The 15,532-nt window shown below is 31.8% G+C and overlaps 1 protein-coding gene across 1 annotated transcript; it reads left to right on the plus strand.

Annotated features, from left to right (window-relative positions):
• Positions 1-12,236: 12,236 nt before the first annotated feature.
• Positions 12,237-14,763, plus strand: LOC100248079 ((-)-alpha-terpineol synthase). Its single transcript, XM_059742035.1, has 7 exons — positions 12,237-12,515; positions 12,585-12,852; positions 13,091-13,469; positions 13,572-13,790; positions 13,866-14,004; positions 14,107-14,355; positions 14,467-14,763. Exons 1-7 carry the CDS (start codon positions 12,285-12,287, stop codon positions 14,761-14,763), a joined length of 1,782 nt encoding a protein of 593 aa, XP_059598018.1. The 5' UTR covers positions 12,237-12,284.
• Positions 14,764-15,532: the final 769 nt, after the last annotated feature.

Raw genomic sequence — 15,532 nt, forward strand, 5'->3', positions numbered from 1 at the left:
TGCCACTTATTGGTTATATCCTTGCCAAAAAGACTATGTAACATTGACAAAGGAATTACCTAATGTTAAGGAATGAAGTTACTAAGGCTAATTTATTCCTCACTAATATTATGATGGACATGTGAAACTTACAGTGTCAAGTACATTGAGTGTCCAAATAATATAGGAAAATGTTGCATATAAGTGTAATATATAAACATAAGGATGAAAAATAAATGTTTAGGTTCCCATATATTTATAACAACCTCCATGTCTAAAGCATGCCAAATCTAGTTTCATAATACATACAACTCTATAATGTTTGGTAAAGAAGAAGTACCAATGGAGGCTTGCAAATGAACTGTATTATAGGTTGAAATGCCTTCAGTTTACAACTTCAAATGGAATTAGAAGAATATCACCTGCATAAAGGAAGCAAGGGAGAAGTCAAATTGCATATTGTAAGGAATTAAAAAGATGGTCAAATTTTATACTAAAACTTATCAACAAAGCAACTTTTAAGTAGCTTGTGCATTAAATGTCAACATTTCTAAGTCATTAAAATACTGGACCAAATTTAGGTATTAGATCACATATAAATTGTATGGTGCATAGATAACAAAGTGATCTTCCAGCTGGCACATTCATTTCCTAAAAACTATCAATTTGGTTCTTTACATATTCTGAAGATCTCCAAATTTACATATTGAGGATTTTTAATGATATTCAAATTTACATGCCTTAAATTAATGGCAAAATCTTAATAGCATCCATGCCTTAATGAATATGAGAAGTGAACATTTTCTAATCAGCACACCACTTCTAAAAATTTGGTCAGCCATAATGAGAAGCAAGGTTTTGTTAAATCAACTTATTTTTTTTAAGGAATCTTCATGAGGATGGGAAGTTTGTTTTGTTATAGTAAATAAAAAAGCAAATGAATGGGAACAGGTTTATGGTCAGCCATGGAGAGGAAGGTAGTTCTCTATTCTATAGAGGACCAAAACTAAGAACAATACCCATGGAGATCTGGCTCCTCCCCACACTGTTTATTCATAAATAACCATTTATCTGAAGACGAGAGTCACAAAATTTTCATTTCTTCATTAAAGTCATTGAAAATTTAGTTCCTTCATTTGAAGGGTTACAATTATTACCTGCATATATAAAAAATAAATTTGACCAGATAATTTTAATTGTTGAAACCTGTATCATTTTTTCTAAGCATTTATAGCAACTGCCTAATATTTCAAGTAATTTTATATAAATATATGAAAATCAAACTGATAAAATTATCAAATCTAGGTCATTTTGTACTAAATGGGAGCAGTCACAGACAAACAAAACAAAAAATATATAGATCAAGAAGGTTGAACTCAACACATCTAGGAACCACTTCTCTGATACCATATCAAGCAACCATTTGTCTTAAATGCTTAAAACATCATGAAATGAACCATAAATACATAGGAATCCAATAAATGGACCTTAAATATTTTGAGAATGACTAGACATTGCAAAAGATCAAACTCAGATCAACGGTTTTAATTTTTCCTAGTGGTTGGTGTTTGTGCTTAGTTGTGAAAGATCATAGTGACTTTGAATGATAACTGTGATGGGAATGATGAAAAAGGTGAAGATGCTATCAACTTTGGCTGTAGCAGTGATGCACATGGCAGAATATGGGAATGAAAATTAATATAAATGTAGGCCAACTGCCATATCAAGATGAAAATGGCTATTGTAGAAATGAGGAATCCAACCCATTGCCTAATGCAAAATTGTGATGAACATGATCTAAACAAAGATTATTTCTTTTAATCTCATCGACTTTTTTTGTTGCAAAGATAGATTTTGGAAGATGAAAATGTTGATTCAGTTGGACTTGTTGTAAGGACCAGCTTTTTCGATAGGCAAATATATATTAACAACAGCTAAGAACACACCAAAATACACACAATGTATAAAATAGGCACTAAAAAGAAAGTAAATTGGATGCCTCAGGTAGAAAATAATTGATTGAGATGAGGTCTAGGGAGCGAGTGGTGACAAAGAATTAGAGAAATGAAAATGACTCACTTAGCTTCAACTAAACAAGGGTATTCTAAACTTCCAAAAATAATGAACGACATTATGCGGGAAAGGATTGTCCATATCATTACGCAGAAAAGGATACTGTTATCTCATAAACCTCAGGAAATGTCTGTATGATTCTCAAACACCTTATGCAGTAAACCCTTCATATTGTGGTTGATAAGTTGATCTCCATTATAATTTTGTGACTTAACCTCTCCCCTATTCTTATATATATATATATATATATATATATATATATATAGTCCAAAGTGCATTTCCTCCATTCTACTTGCATTCCCTAGTTCCAATAATCTTATTAAGGAAATTTAAACCACACCATGGATACCAACACTTCCTATATAGCCTTTCCTATTTCCATCTTCTAAAAGGGATCTCTAAATCAATATCAATTACTAATCAACAAGAAGAGTAACATATACTAACCAAAAAAATTTGAAAGAATGGAACGTAAAATTAAATTTAAAAAAATAAAACAAAAAAAAAAGAAAGAAACAAAGAAAACTTTAGCACCCATCATCCATCAATATCACAAAAGCCCAAAAAGCAGAGTAATTTGGAATGTAAAAATCACAATTCCAGAAGCACTTATTTCGCTCTCAAAAGAAATACATCCTCCTAAAAAAGTGTTACCTTTTGGTAATCCACTTGAAAGCCTAATCCTCCCAATCTAAAAACACAATCCAAGAAATGGGTTTCACTAATGCATTGTTTCTAAACACCCAAAAACAAAAAGGAAAAAAAAAGTTACTTTTTGGCAAATCATTTCAAAATTCACTTTTCCCAATTCAAAACCACAACCAAAACAAATGGGTTATTTTAGAAAAACGATTCCCAAACCATTTTATATCAAAACAGTAGAGTTTTGGGAATTTGGCAATCCAAATAAAACCGTAGAAATTGAGAAAAACGCATTGAATTGAGAAAAGGGTTGATGATTCATCCATGTTACAAATAAATTATCAAACAAACATAGATTTAAAAACTCATTATGAACTCCTAGATGCCAAAATTTTAGCCACACCTAATTGAGAAAAAACCCAGACACACAGGAGATTTTAGTGAATGTGAATGCGAATGAAAAAAAGAAAAAGAAAGAACCTCGAGAGAGAAAATCTAGGCCTCCAGACCCACAAAAGCGACTCCCTCTATCACTCACTTCTCTCAATGTTTACCAAAAACATGTCTTTCTCACTCCAAAACACTCACTATATGTCTCCTCAAATCTTATAGAAAAAATTGTATGATTTCTGACAGCAAAAGAGTAGTGTACGAAGGGACCTAAATGAGTAGTATTGTTGAGGATGTGGTTAGCTGGAAACACAGTGGGGTTAGGGCAAAATGAAAGCATGAAGTTTTGGGAAAATTGGTATGATTGGGTTCAAATGGTCAAATATTGATTTTTTTTTGTGTTTTTCAGCGGTTCAGTTTCGGTCCGTGTTGACATGGACTCAAGATGCTACTAACTTGGGTACCCGGAGGGCCAATCTTGGCACAAAATATGTAGTCGGCTCATAGTGCATGAAAAATATATCACTTTCCACATTAAAAGCTGGTTTTCATATTTCATAAAGTTGGGTTTCGAAAACCATATATTTCCCAAATTGCCCCATCAAAACACAAGTTTCCCTATTTTTCTTTTTATTTTACTTACGACTTCAAAAATGTAAATATAATATTGTTTATTCAATGATCCAAATTAAATCTTTTAATTATACATATTCAGTCATTTAAATTCATTTATTAAAACCTTCATAAATCATAGAGTGAAATAATTTAATGAAAAAACATCAATGGAGAGACATGAAGATGGTGATGATAACTCCTAATTTTGACATATACATGCCATTTTAAAAGGCAATGATCACTAAATTGATAAAATCATACGCTAAGTTAGTCCCATAATCTTGACCAATTCCTATAACTCAACCAACATGCAATCTAATTTGTTACATAGTAAAACATGTGTGAGTTCCCAATTTTACCCTTTTTACATAATTGATCTACTATCCTAAAATAAAGAGCTTCAATTCTATTAGCAAACTTTGAGATATTTTTGAGTAATTTGGATCATTAAAACATTTAGGATATGTTTGGTTTTGTGCATTTAACAAAGAAACTACAATAAATGAATAAATAAAAAAGAAAAAAAAATGAATGAATTAATTTGAATTGGTTATAAGAAAAAAGAATACGGATATTTTTTAGAATAAAGCATGGGTTATTTGGATATGAGTTAAAATAATTATCAAATTATCAAATTGCTATTTTTTTTTTGCTTTATTAAGAAATAATTCATTTTGAATTCTTTTACCTCTTTATTTTGTTTGTCTTTAAAAACATCATCTTTCCACTTATTTTATTATTTTATTTCATGCAATAACACATTTATCTGTCCGGTTCATTTTTTTCCCTTTTTTACATAACTGTTTTATTTCTCAAATAACTCATTCTTGCTCTAATTAAGGTTAATTTAAGAAAAAAAAAACGCAACAAAAAAACATAAGAGAAAACCCCAACAAAAAATCTCAACAAAAACCAACTTAAAAATCCCACAAAAAGACAAAAAATAACTACAAAAGCCTTAACAAAAAAATAATAATAAAAAAAATTGAAAGATCTTGAAAAAGAAAGAAATATGAGAAAGTTGTGGTTGATCTTTATCCTTTTGAGTTTGAACTTCATTACAAAATTCACTAGAAAAAGGGAGAGAGTATGGAGAGAACTAAGTATCAAAAAAGGAAGAGATGAGATATTTGTAAGTAATTTGAGTCATCAATGGTATTATATGTATTGAATGTTCTATAATATTATACATATTTATGATTTCCATGGTCTAATTATTAGATGTCACTTAACAAAATGATAAAAATAATAATAAAATAATTGTTTTAATAAAATATACTCCAAATATTTGGTTCTATTTATTAAAATAAAGAAATTATATATAATGAATGATTTTTTCTTAAATTAATAAGAGGATTGTGGACCCCGTATTTCGGCTCGTGCGATTCCACTCGATGACAAACTCACTTTTTATTGGAAAAATGATTTATTCATTAGAAAATGACTTGGAGTCGCCACTTATTTTTGTTTTTATTTTTAAAGAGTAAACAAAATAAAAAAGAAAACCATAAGTGTGACTCCTTACTTTGGAAAATGTGGTCTGTGAAAAATTGAATCAAGGCTCGGAGGTCAGGTTATTTATCGGGAAGGTATGGTAAAGACCATAGCACCCTTCTAAGTCCCTAGAAAAAAGGGTCTCTACTAATAAAATGAAGCAATTATGGCAATTGGTAAGAAAATCAATGGATACCCAGAATGATCATGCACATGTGAGAATCAAAACACTCAATAAAGAATGGTCAGAGTGAGAATGGATGTGTACCTTGACAACGAGCTATAATGCGCTATCAAGAAATGGAGTCAGTGCACAATTAATGAACATTAAATATGACTCACATGTCACTAAACAGAATGAGAAATCATCAGATATCACAATTCAATTAGATTTATTCTTAAAGGAAACATTCACTGATGTTGGGCCCTCACCAAAGCCCAATTTATTTTTGCATGAACAGATTCCATGCATTCCACCACTTGAAATTACGAAATTTGATTCTTGTTTATTTAAAAACATTTTAAAAAAGAGGAGATGTAGAGATGGCTTGCTAGAGAGAAAGATGACAACAAAATTTTTATTGAAAAGTGAATTTTTGGAACCTAAAAATTCTAAGGATGAAAATTTTGAAGAATTTAAATTATTTGAAAAACTAAAATTTGGAAAATCATTTGAAAATTGAAATTTGGGAAATTATTTTTTAAAATCAAAGAGAAAGAAAAAAAAATGACACGTGGCCTTAAGGTGGCCATGCAAACCATGCATATGATCCCAGGGGTGTAACTGGCATTGTACTGTGAAGTTGGTGATGGCAAGTGTTGTTCTCTCATCTGGCATGAAGTTATCATTGACCTTCAACAATTTAAATCTAGACTTACTTGCAACTTCAGTAATTTCAAAGTCATTGCCGTCACAACCTTTTCAGAAATTCCCTTCTCAATTTCTTCATTGGGCTTCTCGCAGTAGAGACTCACAATACAACTTTTTGGCTCTCAAGTTGGGTAGTAAAGAAATCACCATGTTCATTGACAATAATTTCTAACTCTACTGTTCAAAAGAGCCTCACTAATTCCAGCATCATCGTCTCAGTTATCACTTCTACAACCGTGATCGGCATGCACATGATGAGCATCCAATTCAACTAGCTTTCTAGGGAGATCTGCTTTGGCATTATGGTCCTCAGAATGACGTGCTATAAGCTGTTGTTTCTCTCGATGGAATGGTAGGGTCGGCTGTCTCATTTGAACACGGATGTGGTACAACTTAGAATCATACTTGCTTGTATCAGCAAGAGTAGCATCAATCATATTACCCAACATTGCATCAGGAGCATGTGGAACATTTCTCGAACAATTGTAAGCCAAAGTAAGAATATAATCAGAACCAAGATGTTCAAGTGGTTATTCATTTCATGATTCATCATCATATCAGCTGCAATACCTGGACTATTAATCAGGTTAAGTCCTCTCGGTGCCAGATTCAACATGGCATGCATCAGACACGGTGATTCTTTCAGGAATCGTGAAGGCTTTGGACAATCTCGTCTTCTTCACCGTTCTCACGCCATCAACCAAATGGGTAGGAGATGAGACTTTGGCATTGGACCTTCCATTTTTTGCATGAATCGTCTTCTTGGAGGCAGTGGATGGGTTTATCAAGTTCGGCTATACGTCAAAGGAGTTGCTGACCTGGGCATTACTGAAACAAATGGAGCTGATGATTTCGGTGTTACTTTTGGAGCGGCAAAATACATTATAGATGGATCTCATTAGTCGCACTTGCAGAATGGGTTCAGATGCCTATGTGTAGGCATACTTGAATGCCTTGAAATTCTACTCAACTCCCATGCAAGTCACCAAGTTTGGGATCATTTAGTAACCCGCTTTTAATGGATTCCACAGGGACTACCTAATTCCGTCCACACATCTGGTGGTAATGCAACAAAGGGAATATGCTGACAACCAACAGTAAACCGTAATTCTAAGAATTTTTTTTTCTATATCATCCAACCATAGAGAAATGATTCTTCTAAGAATTTTTTTTTGTCTATTTTTAGCATTTTCCAATCAAACATACCCTAAATGGTTTTGGTTAAAAAAGGTGTTATGATGAATCAAATTGGATAATCCATTAGTTTGCTTATTATTAATTATTTATAATTTATTTATTATTTATAATTAATTTATTTCAATTAAGATGAACAACATAATAATAAGAGTGATGAATTTATGAGAAGTGTATTAAATCATTTTTAAATTAATCAAAGTGGATTCAAAAATATTATATAATTAGTTTAAAGTTAGATTTATAAAAGGAATCATTTTCATATTTAAGTTGTTTTATTCTCAAATTTACCACTTAAACCTAAGATTATGCCAAATATTTTTCTATTTTAATAATTTTGCTCAATCAAATCCATGAACTTCGTATAGTTTGTTAAGTAGACGAGTGTGAATCAACTCAAATTAAAAGAATCATATTTAATCCTTGGGTGCTTAACAATAATTTGACATTCACTTTTCTAATAATTTAAAATTTTTAATTAAATACTTGCATCATTTAAAATTTGTAATATTAGTAAATTGATTTCATCACTTAATTCAATTTTTCATTAAGTTTATTTTAACTTTTCCTTTTTTTTTTTTGCCCCTTTCCGTTCATTACCTTTACGATATCTATATTATATTACTATTCTTTTACTTCTCCATAATATTTTTTTGAATATCTTATTTTATGAAATGATAATCATGTACTCTATCAATATATCATATAGCATGCTTTAAGTTAGACTCCATATATTGCTTGAGTATTGTTAAGTGTTAAATCTACTTATTTTTACATATTAAAGTATCTAAAAATTTTATTATAATGTTTCCTTTTATTTTATATAATTAAAATAAAAATATTTTAAAGTTACTAATTTTAAAAAAGTAGTAATTTAACAATCCTAAAAATACCATAATTTATTGTAATAAAAATTGTGGTAACTAATTATATAATTAGTTAGAAAAAGATTCGTGTGGACCCCGCATTTCGGCTCATGCGTTTTCCACTCGACGGCGAAACTCGATTTGATTTTGAAAAATTGATCTTTATTGATTAAGAAAATGACTTGAAGTCGCCACTTATTTTTGTTTTATTTTTAAAGGGGTAAACAAAATAAGAAAGAAAATCCTAAGTGTGACTCCTTATTTTAGAAAAGGCGGTCTGTGAAAAATCGGATCGGGTTCGATGGTCAGGTTACTTATCGGGAAGGTACGGTACGAACCGTAGCACCCCTCTAAGTCCCTAAAGTCGGGTCTCTACTAATAAAGTGAAGCTGATGTGGCAATCAATAAGAAAAACAATGGATGCTCAAATCGATCATGCACATATAGGAATCAAAACACGCATAGAGACTGACTAGAATGGGAGTGGGTGCGTACCTCGACCACAAACCACAAATGCGCCATCAAGAAACGGGGTTAGCACACAATTAATGAATACGGAATATAACTCATGCATATCGAAGTGCAAAATGAAGACCAAACAAAATACATTAAGTGCAACAGTTGACAATCGAAAGGGATCAAACATCGGGCCCCCACCAAAGCCCAATTTATGGTTCATGAATTAGTCTTACAAATTCCGTGTTTTTTTTCAATTATAAAGAATTCATTTTTTGCTTACGTAAAATCAAGAAGATCAGAAGATTATTTAAGAACTAAAATGGAATTAAAACTATTCGAGTGAAAACGGGATTCCTGGAGTTTATTTGAAAATTGGAGTCTTGGGATTAAATTTAAAATATTAGAGCTCCGGTAATTAAATTGAATTTTGTCATAGAATATGAGGAATGAACTTTAGGAAATTGATCTGCGAGACTATGGATTTTGAAAGTTGAATTTGTAATAATAGTAATTATAATAAATGAACTTTGAGAAATCGGATTGCGAGAATGTAGGTTTTGAAAGTTTAATTAATAATAATAGTAATTATAAGAAATGAACTTTGAGAAATCGAACTGCGAGGATGTAGATTTTGAAAGTTGAATTAATAATAATAGTAATTATAAGAAATGAACTTTGAGAAATTAAACTGTGAGAGTATAGATTTTGAAAGTTGAATTAATAATAATAATAATAATAATAATAATAATAATAATAAGATTTTGAAAGTTGAATTAACAATAATAATAATAATAATAACAATAATAAGATTTTGAAAGTTGAATTAGTAATAATAATAATAATAATAACAATAATAAGATTTGAAAAATTGAATTAATAATAATAATGACAATGATAATAATAATAATAATAGTAATAATAATAATAATTAATAATAATAATAACAATAATAATAATAATAATAATATTTTTTTTGAAAGCTTGAATTAATAATAATAATAATAATAATAATAATAATAAGATTTTGAAAGTTTGAATTAATAATAATAATAATAATAATAATAATAATAAGATTTTGAAAGTTTGAATTAATAATAATACTAATAATAAGATTTTGAAAGTGTGAATTAATAATAATAATAGCAATAATAAGATTTTTGAAAGTGTGAATTAATAAAATAATAATAATAAGGTTTTGAAAGTTGAATTAATAATAATAACAATAATAATAATATTTTAGAAGTGGAATTAATAATAACAATAATTATAATAATAATAATATTTTAAAAGTTGAATTAATAATAATAATAATATTTTAAAAGTTGAATTAATAATAATAATAATAATGATATTGAATTGCTAGAATATGGATTTTGAAAGTTGAATTTGAAGATTAAAGTTGAACTTGCAGATTTAAGTAATGATAATAATAGCAATAATAATAATAATAATAATAATAATAATAATAATAATAATAATAATAAAAATGGGCTTAAGACAAAGGCTCCATCTTCAGCATAGGCTTGGGCCTGGGCTCCAAATTCAAACCCAAGCCCAAAGCCTTCATAAGCAAACCCAATGCAAACATCCATCACAAACTTGGGCCTAGTGCCCCAACTCAAGCCCGAGTCCAAAGATGTCAAGGGGTAAGCCCAAGACACCCATTGCCTTCACAAACTTGGGCCTTTCATCTGGGTCCAAGCTGCCTAAAGCCCAAGTCAATCCTCATCTCTCTTCGGGGCCGTTCAATCACGTGCTCTTCTCCACTTCAGGCAGTGACGACGGAGGAAACAGAGGCGAGAGGCGTCGCCGGAGCACTCGAAGCTGGTCCAAGCTGCAGCGGCTCCGGGCTGCTGCGTCGTGCGCAGGCGTGGGAGCGTGGATGACGATCATTAGCATAAGAGATGGGTATGAAAGTTAATGGGGTGGGAATGTGGTGATGAAACAATGCACCCAAAAGAAGTCATACGTCCAGATAAGAAATGGAAGCAGAGGAAAATAATAACAAAGAAAGAAATAAATAAATAAACTTTAGAAATAGAACACAACATGGCGGGTGACATAAGCCAATGCCCATATCATGATGAAAACCAATGAACTTATGAACAGGTGGAGTCCAAAACCACAGAAAGAGCAACCTGAATAACCTAAACGCAGCCATGGAAATCTCAGAGGAACAACAACAAATGAACACATAACCAATAATATCCATGTCCAAGAAATGAAAGGGAGCTAGAAACAGCAGCAAAAAATGCATGAAGACTGAAAAAAATGAGGAAGAAAACGAGAGATCGATAGTGTTCATACCTCGGAGGTTCCTCTCTCCAGAAAATCCCCTCTAGTCAGCTTTTCTCCCTCACCCCCTGTCCATCCCTCCTTTCAGCTTTAGCTTCCTCTCCAAGTTAAAGCCCGCCTCCCTCTGTCACCTCTCTCTCTGTCTTATGTCCCATCTCGCCGCCACCCCCCAGCTTAATATATATATGAAATAAACTCAGCTTTCTTCTCCCTCCGGGGGGGGGGGGGGGGGGTGGGTCTACAATTCGCTTAATTGTCAAATAACATTAAGTTGAGAAGCACAATTAAAATTTTGCTAAAATTATTGGAGTTTTATTAAAGCTTATATCTGTTTACTATTTATTTTTTCTTTTCCCACATTTCTTTTATTTTTCATGAAACCATTATTTTTATTTTAACACTTAATAAATTTTTTACTTAATTTAAATTTCTTTTTTCCATGAATGTGTACTTTTACAATGTATGTATAATTTTTCTTCTTTCAAAACATATTCGAAATATTTTGAACAATTTTCTATCCTTCAAAATAGAAAATTATTTTCTAGACTTAAAAAGACATGTGGTAATTTTTTGAAAATTGTTTTAAAAACAAAAAACTTATTCTAAAAATAAGATATTTTTTGAAAACATATTTTAATTATAATAATCAACAATTTTTAGGAGACATTTCAAAAAATAATTATATGAGAATTATTAAAAATAAATCATCATAGATAAAAAAATATTTTTAGGAAATATTTAGAAACACATAAAACAAGTTGAAATATTTTGCTTTAATTTATTTTTTATTTAGTTTAATTTTTTTTTCATGAATGTTTACTTTTACTATGTAAATATCATTTTTCTTCTTTTAAAACATATTGGAAATAGTTTGAATAGTTTTCTATTCTTCAAAGTTGGTACTTTCTTAAGAGCTTGTCCTAAAAACAAGAAACTTGTTATGAAAATAAGATTTTTTTTCTAGAAATATATTTTAATTCAGCTGTTTTTAAGAATTTTTTTTTTAAAATAATTATACAAATATGGAGAATTATTGAAAATAAATAAGTACAGATAAAAGTTATTTTTAAGACCTATTTAAAGACACAAAAAATAAGTTAAAAACATTCTAAATCTCCAAACATGCTTTTATTTTAAAAATATTAAAAAACTGTTTTTCAAAACTTTTGTAAACAAACCTAATAATAAAACTCTTTTTGAATATTTTATTCTATGAAAAGATAGTTATGACCCCATCAATACAATATGCTTTGAGACTCCTATCTAAAGGCCGACAAGCTGGGCATACTAGCATTATTGCAAATTTGACATAATACTATTGCTTAATCTTACAGCAAACATGGGAGCACATGACCACAAATTCTATATATAGCTGCTGGCAATGTGATCCAGCTTGTCCCACTCCTATGGCTCTTCTGACGCTTTCTTCAAACCCTTTTTTCACTTTTACAAGACTGCAACCTGCAAGCCGCTTCTGCCGCGGAAAATCGCAGGGTGTTTGCATTTCTGGTCCAGTCCAATGCACGGGTGGGGCTAAAACTAGTAGCCAAACTGCTGTGATTGTGAGGCGAACCGCAAGCTACCAACCTTCAATTTGGGACCATGATTATATCCAGTCACTAACGAGTGATTATGTGGTAGGTGCTAACTTTTAGTATTAATGGACTCAACTTGATTTTTTGACGGATATAGTGTCTTATATGCAGGGAGAAACATATACAAGACAATTGGAGAAGCTTAAGGGAGATGTAAAGATAATGCTTGGCCAAGTCGGGGAACCTTTGCATCAACTGGAGCTAATCGATACCTTGCAAAGGCTTGGAATACATTATCACTTTGGGGAAGAAATAAAGAGAATATTGCATGGCATATACAACAACTACAATAGGAATGATACATGGAAAAATGGAGATTTATATGCCACAGCTCTTGAATTTAGACTCCTAAGACAGCATGGCTACCATGTTCCTCAAGGTAGTAGACACTACCGAGTCCTAGGTTTAAATTTAGTCTTCACTACTGTTTTAATAATTTTTTCAGGCAGCGGAAAGAGGTACACGATCTACCAGGTAAAACAGCATATATAGGAAGCACTAGATCAATTAGTTGCCTAATGAGAATAGCATAAAGAGCACACGATTTTTGGGATTTTATAAATTCTGTGCGACATATTTATACTTCAGCATAATTATTGTCATATTGAATGTTGCAGATGTTTTCCATATTTTCATAAACAAGATGGGGACTGTTAAGCCATGGCTTAATGAAGATATCAAGGGAATTCTATGCTTGTATGAAGCTTCATACCTTTCCGTAGAAGGTGAAAATATCCTAGAAGAGGCTAGAGATTTCACAAGAAATTTTCTTGAAGAATACCTTGAGCGGACTGTAGATCAAAATGATCTTACTGCGATAATAAACCATGCCATGGAGCTTCCGCTGCACTGGAGAATGCTAAGGCTAGAGGCAAGATGGTTCATAGATGTATATGAGAGAAGCCAGGGCATGAATCCCATTTTACTTGAGCTTGCTAAACTGGATTACAATATGGTGCAAGCAACATACCAGGAGGATCTAAAACATGCATCAATGTAGGAGTGAGCATATTCTCATTTTCGTGTATAGTTTAGCAGCTACAAAGTATTATCAAATTCTAATATTGATATCCCCTCTTTTGGGCCTTACAAATGTAGGTGGTGGAGGAGCACACGCCTCCCAGAAAAATCGAGCTTTGCTAGGGACAGATTGGTGGAGAATTTCCTTTGGGCTGTGGGATTTATATTTGAACCTCAGTTTGGATATTGCAGGAGAATGTTGACAAAACTCATTTCGCTGATAACAACAATTGATGATGTTTATGATGTTTATGGGACATTGGATGAACTTGAGCTCTTTACAGATGCTGTTGACAGGTTGGTGGTTTCTGTATACTCCTTGTCCTTTTAATTTAATAGAGGTTGGGATGCTAGTTTTGTTTCCACTGTCAGATGGGATACCAATGCAATGGAGCAACTTCCACAATACATGAAGATCTGTTTCCTTGCTCTCTACAACTTCACTAATGAAACCGCTTATGATGTTCTTAAAGAACACGATCTCAACATCATTTCATATCTCAGAAATGCGGTAACATTTCAGATTAAAAATTCAGTCCTCTTTCTATAATCAAATGGACGAAATTTCCTGTGCAAAATATGCTTTTGGCTCATTATATGATTAATTCTTCAGTGGGCAGATATAACAAAATCCCAATTAGTGGAGGCGAAATGGTACCACGAAGGTTATAAGCCATCTCTACAGGAGTATATCAACAATGCCTGGATTTCAGTATCAGGTCCACTAACACTAGTTCATGCCTATTTTTTCATCACAAATCCAATGACGGAGGAGGCCTTGGGATGCTTAGAGAGATTCCGCGATATAATCCGTTGGTCATCAACGATTTTCCGTCTTTCAGATGATCTTGGGACATCATCTGTATGCAGCCTAATTATCAGAGATTGCTTTAGTTTATTTTCTATACTAACAATCCATCATTTAATAATAATAATAATAATAATAATACTGATACATACATTTTTTTCTCAGGATGAGTTAAAAAGAGGAGATGTTCCTAAATCCATACAATGTTACATGTATGAAACTAGTGCTTCTGAAGACGATGCCCGCAAATACATAGGCTTCTTGATTGATGAAACATGGAAGAAGATGAATGAAGAGCGAAATCTGAATTCTCCCTTCTCCCAAACTTTTATTGGAATGGCAATGGACATTCCTAGGATGGCTCAATGCATATATCTGTACCGGGACGGGTATGGTGTTCAAGACCGTGAGACTAAGGATCACGTAAAGACATTATTCATTGAGCCTATTTCCCTTATATAGAGAACCCATGTCCTTCAGTCTGAGATGTGAATGTGATCTAAGCTTTTTAGAGTTTGGATGTGGTAGCTTGGTAAATTTGTGCAAAGGATATTTCCCTGAAGTTCAATTGACTTATTTGGTTGGTTTGGTCTTATGTTCCTCAGCTGTTAGACTGCTTTCTTGTGAGATTCACCATTAGGTAAAACAATAGCAGAAAAATCCACACATAAGTAATCCAAGCATCTTCTTGAAGGCCATGGTTGATATTGATGCAATCTGTAGCCTTGCGCGTAGAATCAAAAATTATTTTTAATTCTAAATCATATCAATGTATTGGTTCCACGTTGACATCAAACTTCATCCTTTATATAGAACATGATATAAGCAAGAGGTGTGCACAGGGTTGGTTGTGGAGCCTTGCCACCAAATTCACATATATAATATGTGTCTTTATTTCAGTGGAGCTGTCGGGAGGTGTCCATTAATTGATTTATAAAATGACATGTTTAATAAGTGGGACTAAACTAGATTCGGTGATAAGATCTTACCAAGAATTAAAATATCCGATATTACAAAAACATGTCGGTGGTTGAATTTATGAAAATATCAGAAAAAATTTTAGAGAAAAAAATATTAATAAGATAAAAAAAAAAAAAGTATTTGTTGGAATTAAAGTTTGGATGCCTTGATGAGTTGACCCAGTCCAATCCAACAAAAATGAGAATAGGGGAGTTAAACCTGTCTAGAAACTCTCATTATGTAATATTAAAAAAAAATAGCAAACGAAAAG

Source organism: Vitis vinifera, chromosome 13, assembly GCF_030704535.1.
Source record: "Vitis vinifera cultivar Pinot Noir 40024 chromosome 13, ASM3070453v1".
Lineage (NCBI taxonomy): Eukaryota > Viridiplantae > Streptophyta > Magnoliopsida > Vitales > Vitaceae > Vitis > Vitis vinifera.